The 16,949-nt window shown below is 48.3% G+C and overlaps 7 protein-coding genes across 7 annotated transcripts; 5 read left to right on the top strand and 2 right to left on the bottom strand.

Moving 5' to 3' along the window:
* Positions 1-436: 436 nt before the first annotated feature.
* On the top strand, positions 437-2,474 carry BDV38DRAFT_118513 (putative serine/threonine protein kinase ENV7). Its single transcript, XM_032051082.1, has 3 exons — positions 437-684; positions 744-1,353; positions 1,408-2,474. The coding sequence occupies exons 1-3, from the start codon at positions 565-567 to the stop codon at positions 1,947-1,949; spliced, it is 1,272 nt and encodes a 423-aa protein (XP_031912092.1). The 5' UTR covers positions 437-564; the 3' UTR covers positions 1,950-2,474.
* A 1,176-nt stretch (positions 2,475-3,650) lies between these two features.
* BDV38DRAFT_272309 (putative C6 transcription factor) lies at positions 3,651-5,426 on the top strand (the record flags this gene model as incomplete). The annotated part of the gene is made up of 3 exons (XM_032057465.1): positions 3,651-4,181; positions 4,338-5,107; positions 5,171-5,426. 3 exons carry the CDS (start codon positions 3,651-3,653, stop codon positions 5,424-5,426), a joined length of 1,557 nt encoding a protein of 518 aa, XP_031912091.1.
* A 1,117-nt stretch (positions 5,427-6,543) lies between these two features.
* Positions 6,544-7,578, bottom strand: med7 (mediator complex subunit MED7). The gene is made up of 2 exons (XM_032051083.1): positions 7,223-7,578; positions 6,544-7,162 (listed from the first exon to the last, which is right to left on the bottom strand). The coding sequence occupies exons 1-2, from the start codon at positions 7,481-7,483 to the stop codon at positions 6,638-6,640; spliced, it is 786 nt and encodes a 261-aa protein (XP_031912090.1). The 5' UTR covers positions 7,484-7,578; the 3' UTR covers positions 6,544-6,637.
* A 176-nt stretch (positions 7,579-7,754) lies between these two features.
* BDV38DRAFT_250424 (phosphatase PAP2 family protein) lies at positions 7,755-9,112 on the top strand. The gene is made up of 4 exons (XM_032054954.1): positions 7,755-7,909; positions 7,968-8,061; positions 8,117-8,456; positions 8,522-9,112. The coding sequence occupies exons 1-4, from the start codon at positions 7,766-7,768 to the stop codon at positions 8,907-8,909; spliced, it is 966 nt and encodes a 321-aa protein (XP_031912089.1). The 5' UTR covers positions 7,755-7,765; the 3' UTR covers positions 8,910-9,112.
* On the bottom strand, positions 8,970-10,618 carry BDV38DRAFT_294071 (NAD(P)/FAD-dependent oxidoreductase). The gene is made up of 2 exons (XM_032062416.1): positions 9,372-10,618; positions 8,970-9,317 (listed from the first exon to the last, which is right to left on the bottom strand). Exons 1-2 carry the CDS (start codon positions 10,459-10,461, stop codon positions 9,097-9,099), a joined length of 1,311 nt encoding a protein of 436 aa, XP_031912088.1. The 5' UTR covers positions 10,462-10,618; the 3' UTR covers positions 8,970-9,096.
* Positions 10,619-11,492: 874 nt separating this feature from the next.
* Positions 11,493-14,690, top strand: optE (small oligopeptide transporter, OPT family; the record flags this gene model as incomplete). The annotated part of the gene is made up of 11 exons (XM_032062415.1): positions 11,493-11,768; positions 11,826-12,059; positions 12,126-12,272; positions 12,325-12,523; positions 12,576-13,090; positions 13,141-13,362; positions 13,532-13,613; positions 13,676-13,792; positions 13,848-14,032; positions 14,087-14,137; positions 14,193-14,690. The coding sequence occupies 11 exons, from the start codon at positions 11,493-11,495 to the stop codon at positions 14,424-14,426; spliced, it is 2,262 nt and encodes a 753-aa protein (XP_031912087.1). The 3' UTR covers positions 14,427-14,690.
* On the top strand, positions 14,238-16,890 carry BDV38DRAFT_250420 (Zn(II)2Cys6 transcription factor). Its single transcript, XM_032054953.1, has one exon. It carries the CDS (start codon positions 14,986-14,988, stop codon positions 16,705-16,707), a length of 1,722 nt encoding a protein of 573 aa, XP_031912086.1. The 5' UTR covers positions 14,238-14,985; the 3' UTR covers positions 16,708-16,890.
* The last annotated feature ends 59 nt before the right edge of the window (positions 16,891-16,949 follow it).

Genomic DNA, 16,949 nt, shown 5'->3' with positions numbered 1-16,949 from the left:
AATGAAGTACTCTCTGACTACATTGTTATCTTTGACATAGTATCATTTGGAAAATACTCCGTAGAATTGAACATATTTAATGTCACAGCTTTCTTTTTTGGTGAAGGCAAATCCCAAGCCGATGTATATTTTGTACACTGCCTGTTCTGTAGTTGTAACGAGGTGTACTGGTTGCACGGGCTACGACAGCCGCCCCCGGCCTTATTATTCATCATATCTTCCACCTCATCATTATCAGTTGGCTGATTTCTGGCTTACTCTCAACCACAGCAGTGTACTATCAAACAAGATCTACCACATCCATTAGTGGTGAACTCCCCAATTTGCGTTTCATTCTAAAACATATAATCTCCTGATCTTTCCTTCCTTACCGTCCGACTGCATACAGTTCTTCTCTCCCTTGCCGCACCTATTCTCCTCTTCATTTCCACATCTCCGCTCGAAATCAAACGGTCGGCTAGCCTTGCGGTGGAGCCGACTCATCACCACGATAAACAGATCAGAATATTGAGTGCGCATTGGTTCAGCAGTCCAGCTGGATGTCACGAGTGTGATCAACCGAAAATGGCGCAATATTTCTTCGACCTCCTGTATAACTTTACCGATTGCATGTGCTGCTTCCCCAGCACGCCGCAGCTTAAGATCAACAATCGCAGCTTTAAAATGCTCCGGCTACTGGGTGAGGTAAGATATAAGGGGCAAACCAGTCTTAGCCCATTAGGCTTCTACTGACTCAATGCTAGGGTGGTTTCTCCTACGTGTACCTAGTTCAAGACAAAGCAACCTCGGAGCTGTTTGCGCTGAAAAAGATCCGATGCCCCTTTGGTCAGGAGTCTGTCTCTCAAGCACTGAAAGAAGTAGAGGCCTACAATCTGTTCACATCACAATCCAATATCATCCATTCGATTGATCACTCCGTGTCCACCGAGTCAGGCTCGAAGTTCCGCTCCGATGGTGGAGAAGCCGGGTCCAAGACTGTTTATATCCTGCTACCTTACTATCAACGAGGGAATCTACAGGATGCCATCAATGCCAACCTAGTCAACCATACTCGATTTCCGGAGAAGCGATTGATGGTGCTGATGCTGGGTGTCGCCACTGCGCTCCGGGCCATGCATCAATATCGTGTCAAGAGCGGCGCTGGGTCTACTCGCAATGCGAAGGCAGTAAGAAGGGAAGGTGAAGAGGCAGATACATCCATGCGCATGGCCAAGCCTAAGCGCCGGGCAACCCAGGTAGCAGATGACGAAGATTCCGAGAACGAACCATTGATGGAGGATGAGGTCACAAGGAGTCAGGAAGGCGTTCAAGACGGAGGTTTGCGCCCATACGCACATAGAGATATCAAGCCTGGTAGAGCTCCCATTGCCGACCCCGCAGACTAAGCCACATAGCTAACAATAGTAGGCAACATCATGATTGATGATGACGGACAAACACCAGTGCTGATGGATCTGGGGTCACTCGCCCCCAGCCCCATCGCGATCACTTCGCGATCACTTGCTTTGGCAGTCCAAGATACTGCTGCGGAGCATAGTACGATGCCATATCGAGCACCGGAACTTTTCGATGTGAAGACCGGCTCCATTATTGACACCAAAGTCGACATCTGGTCTTTGGGGTGTACTCTCTACGCTTGCTTAGTAGGCAAGAGCCCCTTTGAGGCACGTAGCGAGGAGACCGGCGGTAGCCTAAGTATGTGCGTCCTGGGTGGAGACTGGCGTTTCCCTGATGAGAAACCTGGTACCAGCAAAGGCAAGGGCAAAGCTGGCGATGAATCCCGCAAAGATGCTACAACAACGATCAGTGCGCCTGTCAAAGATGTCGTTCGGAAGTGTTTGCAGGTCGAACCAGCAGATCGACCGGACATTGACGAATTGATCCAAATCCTGAAAGACGTCATTAAGGATTTGCCAGATGATGACGAGCTTGCTGGCAGTTCACACTGAGGCAGACTCCTGTTATCACTGTACTGATCATATCCCGACCGCGCGTCACGTCTGATTTGTGTAGATTGACTGTTGCGTTGTCCGGTAGTCAGCGACCGGATTGTACAGTATGAGCAAGTTTTAAACACAATTTTCGATCTCACTCAGCGGCAACCTCAGATCTTCGCGCGAAATTCATGGCTGGCTTTACAGGGACATCTTTTCGAATAGTTTTTGTATTTCAATCTTTGATACCATAATCGCATAAGCTGCAGGCTGGCCTTTTGCAGATATCCGCACGATACGTTTGCGTTCGTTATATTTTAGAGTTTCGATTCATTCGTGATGTATCCCCGATCAATAGTCCGAATATATACCTCTATATGTACGGAGTACCTAGTACAAGTTGTATTATCTCTGTACCGGACTCTAAAGCTCAAGGCTGAGTAAGCTGTTTAGTGAACTCAACAGACGGGGTACCGAGAATGTACTAGAACGCCCCCTGGTTTACTTTTATATATAAAAATAGAACTAGGTTATCTAAGCTCAGGATGACCTCAGCTCTGCGATATACTCCGTACAGCATTTGACAATTCGGGAATGGACATTCCGGGTTAGTCGGGGATAAGTAAACTTCCTGTGGCGTTTAAGGTGAGCAGTTCCCAATTCTTGGGACGTGTTAGTCCCATTCACCTGGCCTTCTGATTGATTGATTAATATAAGAAATGGAGATCTTATCACCGCTTAGTCATGGGAAGATCGACGTGAACTTTCTGCAGTTTTATGAATTTGATGAAATGTAATGTCTCGACTCTCGACCCTCTGTCATCATCTCTCGGGCCTTGTCGGGGTTTCGGCCACGGAAAGAAAAATTCCCGACGTCTTATAGATCAACCCCGTATAGAAAATGCTTTAAATCAAAAAGAGTTGCCATTTAGGTTCTCCCCAACACCCCTTACACTACCTGAATGAAGTTTTTGTCTCTGTCATCTTTAGTCAGCGGCAGTCGGGCTTCCTTTTCGCATCCCCCGTTGTGGTCCCGCCTTTCCAATTAAACCAAGTTGATCGATCGGAGTCCCTTCACACTACTAGTACTGCTGCTAACTAGTCTCTGTGGAGGCCGACTATCCATGTATCCGTCTCCAACATCCGCCGAGAGGTCGGAGGATGAAATCCGACAGCCTAGGAAGCGCACAGCGAGAGCCTGTGACGCGTGCTATAAACGAAAGGTATCACCGCAGTTGTCCCTGACTGTGGGCATAATGCTTATTCAATGCACAGATCAAGTGCGACGCAGCTGTGCCACAGTGTAACTGGTGTAGTCACCACAATATCCCATGTACATTTGAGCGAGTCATCCATAAAAGACGAAAAGATAAGACAAATGCAAATACGTATGCCATAGGAAAAACCAAACTGCATCAGATTTGCACAAAAGACACTAACTTACACACCCTATCTTACAGCCAACAGAAAACTACCGGCCTGGCCGAGCGCATCGACCGGATAGAAAAACTCCTAACAGATAGTCTGTTTAGAGAGCCCAGTTTGTCTGCCCGATCTTCAGCCGCATACACCGTAGGACTGACCATTTCCCTTCTAGCGCCTAATGTGTCTCCTAGCTCTTCTGGACCGAGCAGCTTCGGGATAAAGTTGCCTGGGCCATCTCATGGGCAATCGTCCCTACCGTCTTCAGTACCGCTTCATTTCGCTGGACGAGAGATGAGCGTTGTGAGTCAGCTTACAGGCATCCCATTCTTGTTACCTGAGGGCCAGGAATGGGTGCAATCGCGAACTGGGCAAAAAGTCGACGTCGAAAAGCTAAGTCCTACTAGGCCTCCATGGGAGAAACAACGTGCACTCAATTCATGTGCAATGTTCAGTGATCTGCAGACGGGGGCTATATTTGATCTTCCGGATAGAGCCGTCTTAGAGCTTCATCTCGAAAGATATCGTTTATCACTTATGCAGAGCATATTTCCCATTGTGGACCAAGAGCTTTTCCAGGAGACCATTGATGCCGTTTATCAGAAACCTCAGCCCGATTCTTGCTACGCAGAGTCAAGTTTAAGAGCGTGCATATTTGCTTTTTTGGCATTCTCGTCTCTGATTATGAACCCCTGTAATGAGGTGAAAGCACCGACACCTCCACCTGTTGATGGCGAGAGATACTTTATGAAAGCACATCTCTTGGTGCCCCAAATTCTGCAAGGGACTCCAACACTGGATGGTGTCCAGGCGATTGCATCACTGGTAAGCTTTCGGATGACATTGGCGACTTTTCCCCTACACCTCTTCTTCGCTTCGACTCGGATTGGCAAAAGTATGCCATTCCACCACCTGACATATACCTGATCACCATCGTTCACTTCTACTTGAATTCGACGACTGATATGCGTCTTGGATCAGGCCTTATTCGAGCTTGTCAGCGGTAGCTTGCAATCCGCAAACTACTTCGGCACTCTTGCAGCACGCATGCTGTCCATGCTCGGTGCTCATACTTCGCTTCCAGACGAAACCGAATACCCCAAAACAAGCGCCAGAGGCCATCACTCCCGAGTACAGCGACAACTCAGAATCATCTTCTGGCTTTGCTTCACCATCGAGAAAGATGTCTGCATCCGGATTGGCCAACCCCAGATGTTCACAGACGAAAACTGCGATCTAACATTGCCGCCCGGCTACGTGGAACAACTATACGCAGATATGCAGGTACACCATTGCGCGGAAGAACTACCAAGGAACGAATTAACAGGATATCCGCTATTCCCCGTTGATCTCCGCCTGAGCGTCATCAAGTCTCGCGCCTACAGCGCACTCTACTCATTCAAGGCCCTAAAGAAAACCGACGCCGAGCTTCTCAAAGACATCCGCGAGCTCGACGACGAGCTGGAGCGCTGGCGAATGTCCGTACCCCTCGAATGGCGACCAACCCTATCCTTCTCCCACGAAACCCCCGACCCAAACGTCAGCATGCACTCCGTCATGCTGCGCCTAAACTATCACCTCTGCATGACAATCATCCACCAGGCCAGCAGCCGCTGCAAATCCTGGGCCAAGGGCCAGGGCGGCGTGATGGACGGCGTGAGTTCCAGTCTCGCGCTCTCCGTCGAAGCCAGTCGCTCGACCCTCCTCTACATTGAAGCAGCGGAGCACGTGCTCGTCGACGGCATTTTCTGGTAAGCCTCACAAGATCTACCTACATGCACAATCCAATCCCAAGCTAACGTACAACCACCTAGGACCCTAATATTCTACCCCATGTCTGCCCTCCTCGCGATCTTCTGCAACATCCTCCAGAACCCATCCGACCCGCAGGCCACAAAGGACGTGCGCCTCCTTCGAACAGCAACGGGGATGTTGGAGCGGTTGTTCTCACGACAGCCCTTCGCAGTCGCGGAGATCGTACATATCAAGCTCGTGGCCGATTTCGTCTCCGAATTGTATAGACTTGCTACTTGTGCTATTGAAAAAGCGTGGAATGAGCATTCTCGTTAGATTTGGCTTGGGCCGCGGTGTTCTGGGGGTATTCTACAGGGACCGGACTGGGTTATGGTAGGTATGGCAGGTATGGGTGTTCGGTCTTGGTTCAGGGGTCGTTCATTCTTGTAACTCCTTTTAGTTCCTTTTATTTTATCTTATTTTTTTTTTTTGGGGAGACCGATGGTATATACCTAGTTAGTTTGAAAGAAACGCTTTTACCGTGTGGTTGTTTTTTTGGTTTTGCTGTTTTCATACTGAGACTAAATTTCTCGGGATTGGTGACTGAGTGGATTTGTTCTCAGATTTATCTTGTGGGATACAACAATTATATCATTAGCGCTGACGAGATTAGACTACGAAGACAAGGATTATATAGTGTGAATTGCAAATTTTATATTCATGACTATCAATGGCTATGTAATCGCTGAAGAAACCTATTTGAAACTAGTCAGCAAATGGTTCACGTCATTGACGATATTTTGCAAGAGTTTCCAAAATCAAGCTTTTTGAAGCTCGAAGTCTCAGATATTAGATGCGCAGATATAATCAAAAAGCACTTTTGTGTGCTCTCAGATGGGGTTGAAACAAAGAATAATAGGCATCAATCATCATAGTAGGAGAATAAAAACAAAAGCACGAACTTACCAAGGTTGTTACAAATTGCATCAAACAGTTGTGTCGAAAATGCTAAGCATAAAACAATTATAACAGTCCAATCCTTTAGGCATCATCAAGCCAATCAGATTAAACGGTCCTGATCATGTCAAGATGTGGTTGAATGTCAACGTGAAAATGCTCTTCACGGGAAAATTTGGTGGGATTTTAAATGCGCGTAATTAGCGCCGCACGTGACCATATCGGATTAACCATGCTCCGCCATGTAAAGTGGATAATGAGATGGAGCTCGAGCAAGGACTCCGAAAACAATACTCGAAATATCCAGTTGAACGCATGCTGAGGCGAAGGTTTTGCATGGTGCACTGTAGCCCAAACTGCCGCTTTCGACACCACGGGCCGCCCAATTGAGCAATTCAATCATTGGTACGAAAGAAAGGGCGTATTTGACTGTTGGCTTAAGTTATGCATTCCTTGCTGTTGCTTGTGTGGGGCCCGCGCGTAGACGATGTAGTTAGGTCTACCACAATAGACTTGTTATGCACGAAGGGCATGTATTCGGAGACTGAGAAGCTGAGAATTAAGTGCTTCAAATTGCCAGGAGTTTAGCCTCAATTGTCCTCATCCAAAAGGTCCCAGACCAGTCGCGCGTTTTCAGTCGCTTTTCCTTCTGAGCCATTGGGCTTTTTCGCATCTTCATCAGAAGTCTCAACAGGCGCTGTATCCACGTCAACGCCGTCCTTCTTCAGTTGTTCGAGGGCCCCAGTAATCTCGTCCTTTAATTTGTCCATTTGCTGAATCTCCTCCCTGGTGCGGCTTAGCTGTTCCTCCATCATCAGAATGAGCGATTCTCGCGCTTGGTGAGGCCGGTACAGGTTCAAAAGATGATGCGCGTTGATGAACAGATTTCGCAAGTCCTCGACCTTGGATTCGAACTGCTCGGGAGCTACCGAAAGAATGCCCACAAATTCCAGGAAGTTTAGAAGCAACGATTTGCTGATCTTGAGGAGATAATACGCGTGGTTTAGTGGCCGGGAAGGCTCTGAGGATTGATCCCGGTTGGCGTCGCCTGTCGGCGGGGAAGGATAAAGCTGTGTAATGCCTTGATCTTGGAGGGAGGGGAGAGCCGTTGAGAGCTGTAATGTCTTAGAAGCTATAATCCACAGCGAGCCGCAGGAAATGGTCAGTACACCTACGCTTTGTAGTTCTCCGAACACACTGTAATGGCCTGACTTGGGGATCTCTGGCGGAACGAGAAAACGGAGCTCTGGCGGTACGTCAAGAGCCCGCAATTCAGCTGGCGTCCACTTCTTCTTTCGAGGTTTTCCGTCCTCGCCTTTCGATGCATTCTTCTTGATCTCATCTAGCTTTTTGAGGTTATCTGGCGTGAAGTGTTTCCATAAAGGAGGCGGCGGAGCGAAAGCTGTGAGAGGCCGTTGCTGTCCAGCGTCGGCCATGATTTTTGCTTTGTGTAATGATACCCCGGAAAGATATCCCAATACGCGGTAAGACGACTCAGTGACGAGGAAAGGTGAGCCCGTGACGAGGTAGGTTGGTTGTGATGGTAAAGTGTCTGGGAATGCGATGCGGAGATACCGCGGGAGATAGTGGTGGTCTGTGCGTCTAAAGGCGGCAGTGGTCTCGCATGATTGTCGCAAGCGTTCTGAATTCCTATTCTCCTCCATGTCTCAATGAGACTGTCATGTCTATGAACCTGGGCATCAATTGACACCACAGACATGCCTCGTAGTGGATTATCCGCTGCATCATTTTCCCGCCCAGCGCAATCCGGGGTACCCGGCGCTGTGGCTCGTTTCTATCAGCGATCGTTTCCAGCGGTTGACTATCTGGCACTCGGATGCATTGTAGGAGGTTGGGTCTTGGTCAGTGCATTGTTTATCTGATCTATTGATCTCAGATTGCTAATATATCCACATGCAGATCCAGCTATTTGTGACTCCATTTCATCGTCTATTTTCACTCGATAACAAGGCCATTCAGTATCCCTTCGCTGTAGTGGAAAGAGTTCCCGTTGGTGAGCACCTTCCATACTGAGACCTTGTGCTCTAAGCACTGACAATGTACTCCAGTATGGTCCATCATATATGCTGGGGTTATTCCATTCGTAATAGTGTTCTTGTGGGCAGCTACTTTCCGACCGAAGCCCTACAAAGTCCAAGTAACTATACTTGGATTCCTAGTCGCCTTGATGTTGACTTCGCTGCTCACGGATATAATTAAGAACGCCGTAGGACGACCGCGCCCCGATTTGATTTCACGCTGTATCCCTAAGAAAGGCACCCCTGAAAACAAGCTGGTCGCTTGGACTGTATGCACCCAGACGAGTCAACATATCCTCCAGGAAGGATGGAGAAGTTTTCCGAGCGGCCACAGCAGCTTTTCATTTAGCGGGTTGGGATACCTGTCCTTGTCAGTTTTCACTCGCAAACCAGTTCGTCAGAAATGTCATGTCTCTAACAGTTGTTTTGTACCAGCTTCTTTTCCGGTCAAATGCATGTATTCAGACCGAGAACCGATCTTTGTCGCTGCCTTTTGGCTCTTTTGCCTTTTCTCTGCGCATTGATGATTGCGATTTCTCGTCTTGACGATTATAGACACGACGTGTATGATGTCACATGTGGCTCTATCCTAGGCACTGTGGTTGCCTACTTTTCGTACCGTCGCTACTATCCCTCTCTGCGGTCCGTCATCTGCGACATGCCCTACGACAAAGCTGGAACCGCCGGCGAAGAGGGATTCTACAGGCTTCCCGGTGACGAGGAACAACAAGTACAGAGACCTGGGATTCCTTCCCATCAGTGGGGAGCTGAGGAGGAGGTCTATCAACTTAGTGAAACTTCATCATCGCCACGTCGGGCGTAGAGTACTTTTTCTCTCTGTTTTACATTAATGATACCCTTTGAGCTATGTATGGGATTCCGGGTTATTGTCCAAACCAATATGTATATGAGTAGTAAGGCAATCATCCCGGTGTGTGAGAGCCACGGATAGAACATGACTAAACAACTAGGTGGATTATTATTAGTTATCTATACATATAGTAGCTCCTTTACAGCTTCGCAGTATCCTTATCCTGCACATTAGTCCATTCCTTGACATCATGGAAATCCATGACACGGTTAGGCCCTCCAAAGCGCCCCAGAGTGTCTCTCCAATTTCTGTCAACAGCAATGTCTGGACTCCATCTCGTAAGCTTGTGAACTTTCTCTGGAACTCTGTCTTCAATGGCGTCAACAATGAGGTTGCCGATTGAGGGGAGGTATTTGAAACCTGGAGGGCTAGTTAGCATCTACAAACTTAGAATGATCTAGAGCATATACTCACCCCTTCCAGAAGCACCGCACCCCAAAACAAGAGATGGATGCTCCGGATGGCGGTCAATGATGAATTCACGGTTTGCGGTGTCCGCACACCAGCAAACGCGCGCGAAGCTAAATGGGCGATCGGCTAATTGAGGCATGGTCTCCGACAGCAAAGCTCTGACTCTGGTCTCAGACTCCTTCGGGATCTGGGTTTTCTCAAAGGGGAGACTCATCAAGTGGCCGTCCACGGATTTAACCATGTTAGTGTATCCTGGATGTTCATCGCAGATCTTGATCTCCCCGCGCTCCTCGTCGGGCTCGAAGAAAAATCCTTTCTCAATGTTAAAAATCACTGGCAAGTTTTTGTAGAGAGTGCGTTCCTCAGGTTTGAGCTGGATATGCGCGAGTGTCCAAGCCGTTGGGCGGAGCTGGTCTTTGAAATCCAAGAACTGCGCAGCATTTGCGCCAGCGCAGAGAACTGTTTGCTCCGCGCGCCAGATCTTTCCGTCTGCCGTGACTGCGCCCTTGACGTCGTTGTTCTCGAAGATAAGGGTGATAACTCTTCCTTGGTTGCCCGTTACAAATTTAACGCCAAGTTTCTCTGCTTCGCGTATGGCGGCCACGAGGGCGTTCCGGGCGTGCGCCCAACCAGCGTTCGAGCGAATGTGGTAACCTCTCCATCCCGGGAAGTTTCCTTTCAGCACAGCGGGAGCCAGTTGGCGGAAGTGCTCCGGCCTCGTGACCAGAGAAACATCAGGTTCTTCTTCTGGCCTTACTCGAATTCCGAGGCGATCCAGACCGGCGCTGCTGCAAGCCGACATTACAACGCCAGTGTCATGGTAATATGGCTTGAACAAAGGGTCGGTTGTCCACCCTTTGAATGCCTCCTCTGCTAAAATTTCGTTGACTTCAATCTCATCCTTTTTGTTGCTGTATTGCCCTGAGGAGATAATCTTGTTCACATCGTTGCCAGCCGAAATTGCCGAGGGCACTGTGTAAGGGTCTAGGACGGTGACATTGGTGTATCCTCTGCGACCAAGGTGGAGGGCAGTTGAAGCACCCCAAGTGCCTGCTCCAATGATCAGGATCGAGGAAGACTTGGTGACAGTCATAGTGATTTTTTGTTTTGTTGCAACTGATTACGTTCAAGTCAAAGAATGAGAACAAAACAGGGAGCCCGGGCAGCAGTACTGCCGTAATTAAAATGGTCCCGAAAATGGTCCAGAAAAACCAATTTGATGTGGGAGAGAGTTGGTGGGAAAAGTCAGCTTTCATCCTTTATACCACCGGCAAAAGAGCCCGGCGGATGAATCATACGAGATGTTGCAATCTGTCGGACCGATGGAGTGGAAGGTCCACGCGATTCGAACTTGTTGGAGCAAGCCATCGGGCTGATTGACCGCCATCGATTTAGAGTAGTTATTATCCAATAAGACTGGATAAGAAATTTCCCCGCGTGGACTGTCCACCCACGCGATAAACGGTTTCAGAAATGAAGTGATCCATGGCTCTCTCGTATACTTGTTATAATAAGTCTGTACCTTCCTTATGTTTGGCGGGCGTCGGCCAGGATCGGAGCCACACCGAGCAATGTCTCCACTAGGAATTGGATACTGGTTGATAGGTAAGATGGCCAGTACTGTATCTTAGTACCGGGGATGGGATCAGATAACGCTAAATCTTAGGGATGGTTGCCCGCCTTGGCTAGTCTTGATCGGGATAAGACTTCTGCAATACTGTCGGCTGGTGCCGTGTCATCTTTCGCTTGGACCTTACCTTACTTTCAGTGTCCTACTAGTATATCGGAATGGATCCGATATTGGAACCCGTTGATTCTCCCCGCAATATAGTTCGCACCACTCGTGATCGACGGGTCAGTATCTGGGGAGGACCTTCGATCTGGTCTAATCCTTTTATCTTTTCGATACTCTTAGACCATTTGCCTTCTCGGCAATGCCAAAGTCTAGATAGATATGGCTTGCCGGTTAAGTTACATGCCCCTATATAAGGGAGGCCAATGACCACTATCAGGATTGATGTCTTCACGGTTATAGTCTCCCTATCGTAGCCTTTGTTGTTTCTGTGCCCCTACGTTCCGTTTAAGCAAGACTTTGGGCTACTATCCCCTGAATTGCAGGCTCTCATGAGTCGAACACGGTCTCATCGATTGCAGGGTGCAGCAGATGTTGAAGAATGCCCTCATGATCCAACATTGCAGGGTCATGGCGCTCCCCAAAAGCCCGTGACGGCCGAGGAAGCCTTGGAAATTGCCATTGGAGAGAGTCAAGACGTCGAGTATACTATTGACTCGGATAACTCTCCTTACCTGGAGGTCCGCGCCAATGTGCCAAATACGGATGATCCGACGTTGCCAATCAACACCTTTCGAATGTGGTTTTTGGGGATCGTATTTACCCTGGTATGTCTTAATGATATACGTAGGAAGGTGGCATTGGAGTGCTGACAGCGAATGTAGGTCGGCACGGGCGTGAATCAATTCTTCTCCATGCGCTATCCCAGTGTTACGATCACCTCCTTGGTAGCACAGCTTATCAGCTACCCCGTTGGATGCTTTTTCGCGAAGGCACTACCTATCATGACGATACGCGTATTTGGTCGGGAAATCCCAATCAACCCCGACCACCATTTCAACGTCAAGGAACATGCAGTAATTACGATCATGTCGAATCTTAGTTTCAATCAGTCATGGGTAAGTATTATTTTGTAATTACAACAATTCGATCATCCTAAGATAGCAATGCTGACAACAGATTAGGCCAGTGCTATCATACAGGCACAAAAAGTGTATCTGGGCATGCCGACTCCCGTAGGTTACCAAATCTTGCTAGCTTTGTCCATGCAGATGTTCGGGCTTGGCCTTGCGGGACTATCATATAGATATATAATAGAGCCACCACATATGGTAATTTGAACTGGACCATGCCTGATGAACGCCCGTTACTAACAACCACTAGATTTGGCCTTCTACCTTGGCCAATGCAGCCTTGTTCCAAACTTTGCACAGTGGCGCAAATCCTATAGCCGATGGCTGGAGAATTTCCCGATATCGGTTCTTCCTGTACGTCTTCATTGGCAGCTTTTGTTGGTACTGGCTTCCTGGATATATATTCACTGGGCTGAGTACCTTTGCTTTCATCTGCTGGGCAGCTCCAAGTACGCTTCTTACCAATGAGTCACATAGCAGTCTAACTAATACTATGCATAGACAACAAAGTGGTGAACAATTTGTTTGGAATGACGACGGGTCTCGGATACATGCCCACCACATTTGACTGGAGCCAAATTGCTTACAACACTTCGCCCTTAACAATCCCATTTTGGGCACAGGCAAATGTCTTTGCTGGTTGGTTTTGCATTTATGCGGTCATTGCGCCGATCTTGTACTATACCAATACCTGGTATACTGCCTACCTACCTCTGACCGGCTCTGATGCTTACGACAACACTGGAAATCTCTACAACTCGACTCGGATTTTGAATGATGAAGGTGCAATTGATAGTGCTAAGTATCGGGAATACAGCCCCATTTTCTTACCCATCACCTTTGCGCTGAGCTATGGCGTTGGGTTTGCTGTTCTGAGTTGCCTCTTGACTCACGTGGTTCTCCATCATACCAAAGACATTCTCGACACCTTCAGGGGTCAAAACAAGAAGGATATACATGCCCGTTTGCTTTCACGCTATCCCGACGTTGCATGGTGGTGGTATGCGGTCTTGACAGTGAGTCCTGACTATACAATCATTAGAAAGCATGCGGTTAATTTGGAAAGGTCATCGTCGTGGCTGTTGCCATCATGGTCCAATACGTTTGGAACACCGGGCTTCCTTTCTGGGGTCTATTTATTACCTTAGCTCTGGCTACACTCTATGTAATTCCGGTCGGAACTGTGTATGCCGTGGCGAACCTCAACGCCAATGTTCTCACTGTTTTGGGTGAAATTGTGTCCGGCTATTTGCTTAAGGGAAAGCCGCTCGTCCTTCTGATCTTTAAGGTACGGTTCATATCACCCGCTTACATAAATCTGGCACTGACTGACCGACTAGTTTTATGCATATACTGGTCTCAGCCAAGCAATGTATTACGGTGCTGACATGAAGGTACTGTTATCCGGAACCTTTTTCGTATTTCACTTATTCTAATAGCTTTCTGTACATCTTTAGCTTGGCCTGTACATGAAAATACCACGGCGAACACTGTTTGTCGCACAGTTGATTGCCTGTATCCTCGGTACTCTGACCCAAAGTAAGTATGGGGCGGGAAAAGGGGCACAGCTACTGAAAGGACCCTGCTGACGGTTGCACCAGATGGTGTTCTGCTGTGGATGCTTGGGCATGTCACGGACGTATGCGCAAGCGACCAGCCGAACAATTTTACTTGCCCTCAAGGTCGAGTCAACTATAACAGTGCTGTATTCTGGGGAGGTGAGTACAGTATGCTTCCGTTCTAACTCGTACGAGTGATTGATACCTGTCAAAGCCATTGGACCCGCACGACTTTACAATATTGGGCAGAGGTATTCCGGACTTCTTAACATGTTTTGGATCGGTGCGCTACTACCTATAATTACGTTCTTTCTTCGAAAGAAGTATCCCAATAATCGTATCCTGAACGCGATCCATTGGCCAATTTTCTTTGCTGGGACCGGAAACTTACCACCGGCGGTATGTGATGCCCAAAACGATGCAGATTATTCTTGATTAACACATGACTTATAGACTGGCATCAACTACTCTACAGCATTTGTAGTCAGTTTAATCTTCAACAAGGTAAGCCTACCGAGCATCACACCATGTCGTCTTGCTGACCATCAACAATCGATAGATCATCAAAGGCCATCGACCAAATTGGTGGGCCAAGTACAATTATGTCCTGTCCGCAGCCCTAGACTCTGGTGTCGCTGTCTCTGCTATTTTGATTTTCTTTTCATTGGTACTTCCTGGTGTCAGCCTTAGCTGGTGGGGAAACAATGTCAATCGCGGAACGGTTGACAGTAAAGGAACTCCGTGGTTAGAGTTGAAGCTGAACGAGACATTCGGCGAGAGCACTTGGTCATGACGACTGTACAAGAGACGGCCATTACTATTGATCCTCAATAATCGTGGGAATGAATTAGGTGGTTTTCTGAAATATCCATGCGTTTGTTCTATATATGGCAGCCTCAGGCTGTAATGGGCACGGAAAGACGTAAACCAATCAGCGTTGGCTTCCCCGTGGGGGTGGTAGACGGAGTTTCTATTGGTGAAAGACTTTCATGGACAGAGCGGATACCACATGATTCCACTCTTGGCCTTATCAATTGCAAGTCCGCTCCACCACAAAAACTCTCTCTGATTTGCCTCGATAAGCGTTGTTCCCCTGTCATAAATTATAATAGATCCAGTCAAGATCGTCCTTATCCCCTCGCTGTATTGGCCCACATATCAGGAGCCTCTGACAGGCAGTCTTTCGTTTGTCTCAGCTTTGCATCTCGTTTGCCCCGAGTATCTCTGGCTAACTGAGTCAAAGCCTCATTCTCCTTACTGTGAGGTTGTTCCTGCTCATCAAGTTACTATTGATGGCGCTAGGAAATTGATCTTATCTGGAAGACTGGCCATGTAAAGTTTTCTCCTATCGGATGCCGCGTAAAAAGGCTGCAGACCGCGTGGGTCCGGTCAAGACCCGAAGCCGTGGCGGCTGCAAGGAATGCCGCGCGAGTCGAGTCCGCTGTGACACACAAAAGCCGATCTGCACCAGGTGTCGGGAAAGGGGCTTGGTTTGCTCAACTCAACTGGTCCTGAAATGGGAGTCGGAGTTTGTGAGTCGAGGGCTTGCCTTTGGTCGAGCTGGCGTTTGGAGTAAGTCCGGCTCTCAGTCCAAGACATCGCCGCCCTTAGCTTCTGTTCTGGATGACGACCAAGAATGGTGCGATATTCCCTTCATTGAGTCTTGGGGGTTTGTTAATAGCGGGGTCTCGACGTTTGAGCAACCTGACCAAGTCAACGTCGCTTGTGATGAATTAAATGCGGTGGTGGTTCGCGACAAAGGGAAAGGCAGACTCGCAGTCAAATCAAGCTGGCCTGCGCTAGTAGATATCTCAAAATATGGGCCAATTCTACAACAGTTGCCGCAGCCTACGGCCTCCTTATCGTTGTTTCCCCACGTTGCTGGGCAAAACCAGGGGCACCTTTTCGAGTATTATCTTCAGCAAGTGTGCCCCCGTACAACTGCCAGTTCGAAGCTGTCATCGCCATTCGCATCAATAATTCTTCCGTTCTGTCTATCTGCGTCGCCAATCCTGTTCAAAGCGATCCAGGCACTTGGGGCATGTCACTGGTCTCGATTTGATCCGGCCTACGGGGTCATAGGGCTCCACCTCAAGTCTGAAGCATTGAGGGGCCTCCGCCATCGACTTGCAACGGAAGGGACCTTGAGCTGCTCGACAGATCCTGAAGTGCTGGCTATCATGATGATGCTGTGCCTGTATGAAATCGTGGATAATTGTGATGAGCGCTGGACGATCCATCTGAAGGGAGCCAAGGACTTAATCCGCCTCAGAAGGCAACAGACAATGCTTTCCAAGTCCTACGGTGCTCAAGATCCTATTACAACTTTTGCCGAATTATTCTTTGCTTTCCAAGATGTCATGGGCCGTACTGCTTGCGGCGAGGAAGTGTTATTTGGAAGTGACTATTGGCAAGAGAATGAACGTAACATTGATTTGTGGATGGGCTGCAGTCCGGAACTTGTCTCTATATTGTCCTCTATCACAGAATTGAGTCGGACAAGAAGACAACTTACCTCCGATTCCACTCGTACGGCTTTCTCTTTACGAGCAGCTTCTCTGGGACACAAACTCGAGAACTTGGTCCAGGAAGTCGACGACGATGATGAGGAGGATCAAACACTCCAGACTGCCGCAGAGTTGAAGCGGTTAGCTGCGGTGTTGTATTTGCATTGTGCTTTATACGGGGCGTCACCGTCTACCCCTTTGGTTGTTACTTACGTTCGGAAGATTCTACGACTCGTTTCAGATTTACTTGATTCTGGATCACTAGTCAGTATGACGTGGCCTGTCTTTGTGGCTGCTGTAGAATTAGACCCTCTTCACGATGAGGTGTGGTCCGATGGCGAGACTGTTGTGTATGGCCGACCTCTTGTGTTACGTGCGATGGCTGCGATGGCGGAATCGAGTGTCTCGAATGTTGCGCGTACGAGAGCGGTTATCGTCAAGGTATGGCAGGCTAGGGACAGTGACATGCTGAAAGGGCCTTCCGGCGATTCGTTGGATCACACGACGGGCTGTAATGATTGGGAATGGTATGTAGCGCCAATTAGTACTGCCATGAGTTTGGCATGATGGGCACAACCGTCACGATGGGACGAGTTTCTTTGGAATTATGGGACCATTTTCTTTTGGCAATTTCTCTTCTTCTGTGTTTCATGTATCTCAAATTTCGGTTTTCTCTGGACGAGTTTGCCAGTATTAGAATGTGTATAAAGAATTTATCCCTGGAGATCTCACGATGCTTATCGAAAGTGGTGCCATGGTTGCTGGACCAATCAGCATCGCCAAACGGGGAGGAGGGGCTGTACGGAGCG

The sequence above is a fragment of the Aspergillus pseudotamarii genome (assembly GCF_009193445.1).
Source record: "Aspergillus pseudotamarii strain CBS 117625 unplaced genomic scaffold BDV38scaffold_37, whole genome shotgun sequence".
NCBI lineage: Eukaryota > Fungi > Ascomycota > Eurotiomycetes > Eurotiales > Aspergillaceae > Aspergillus > Aspergillus pseudotamarii.
Note: the sequence above shows the minus strand (reverse complement) of the source record. Positions and strands in the feature narration are given on the sequence as shown.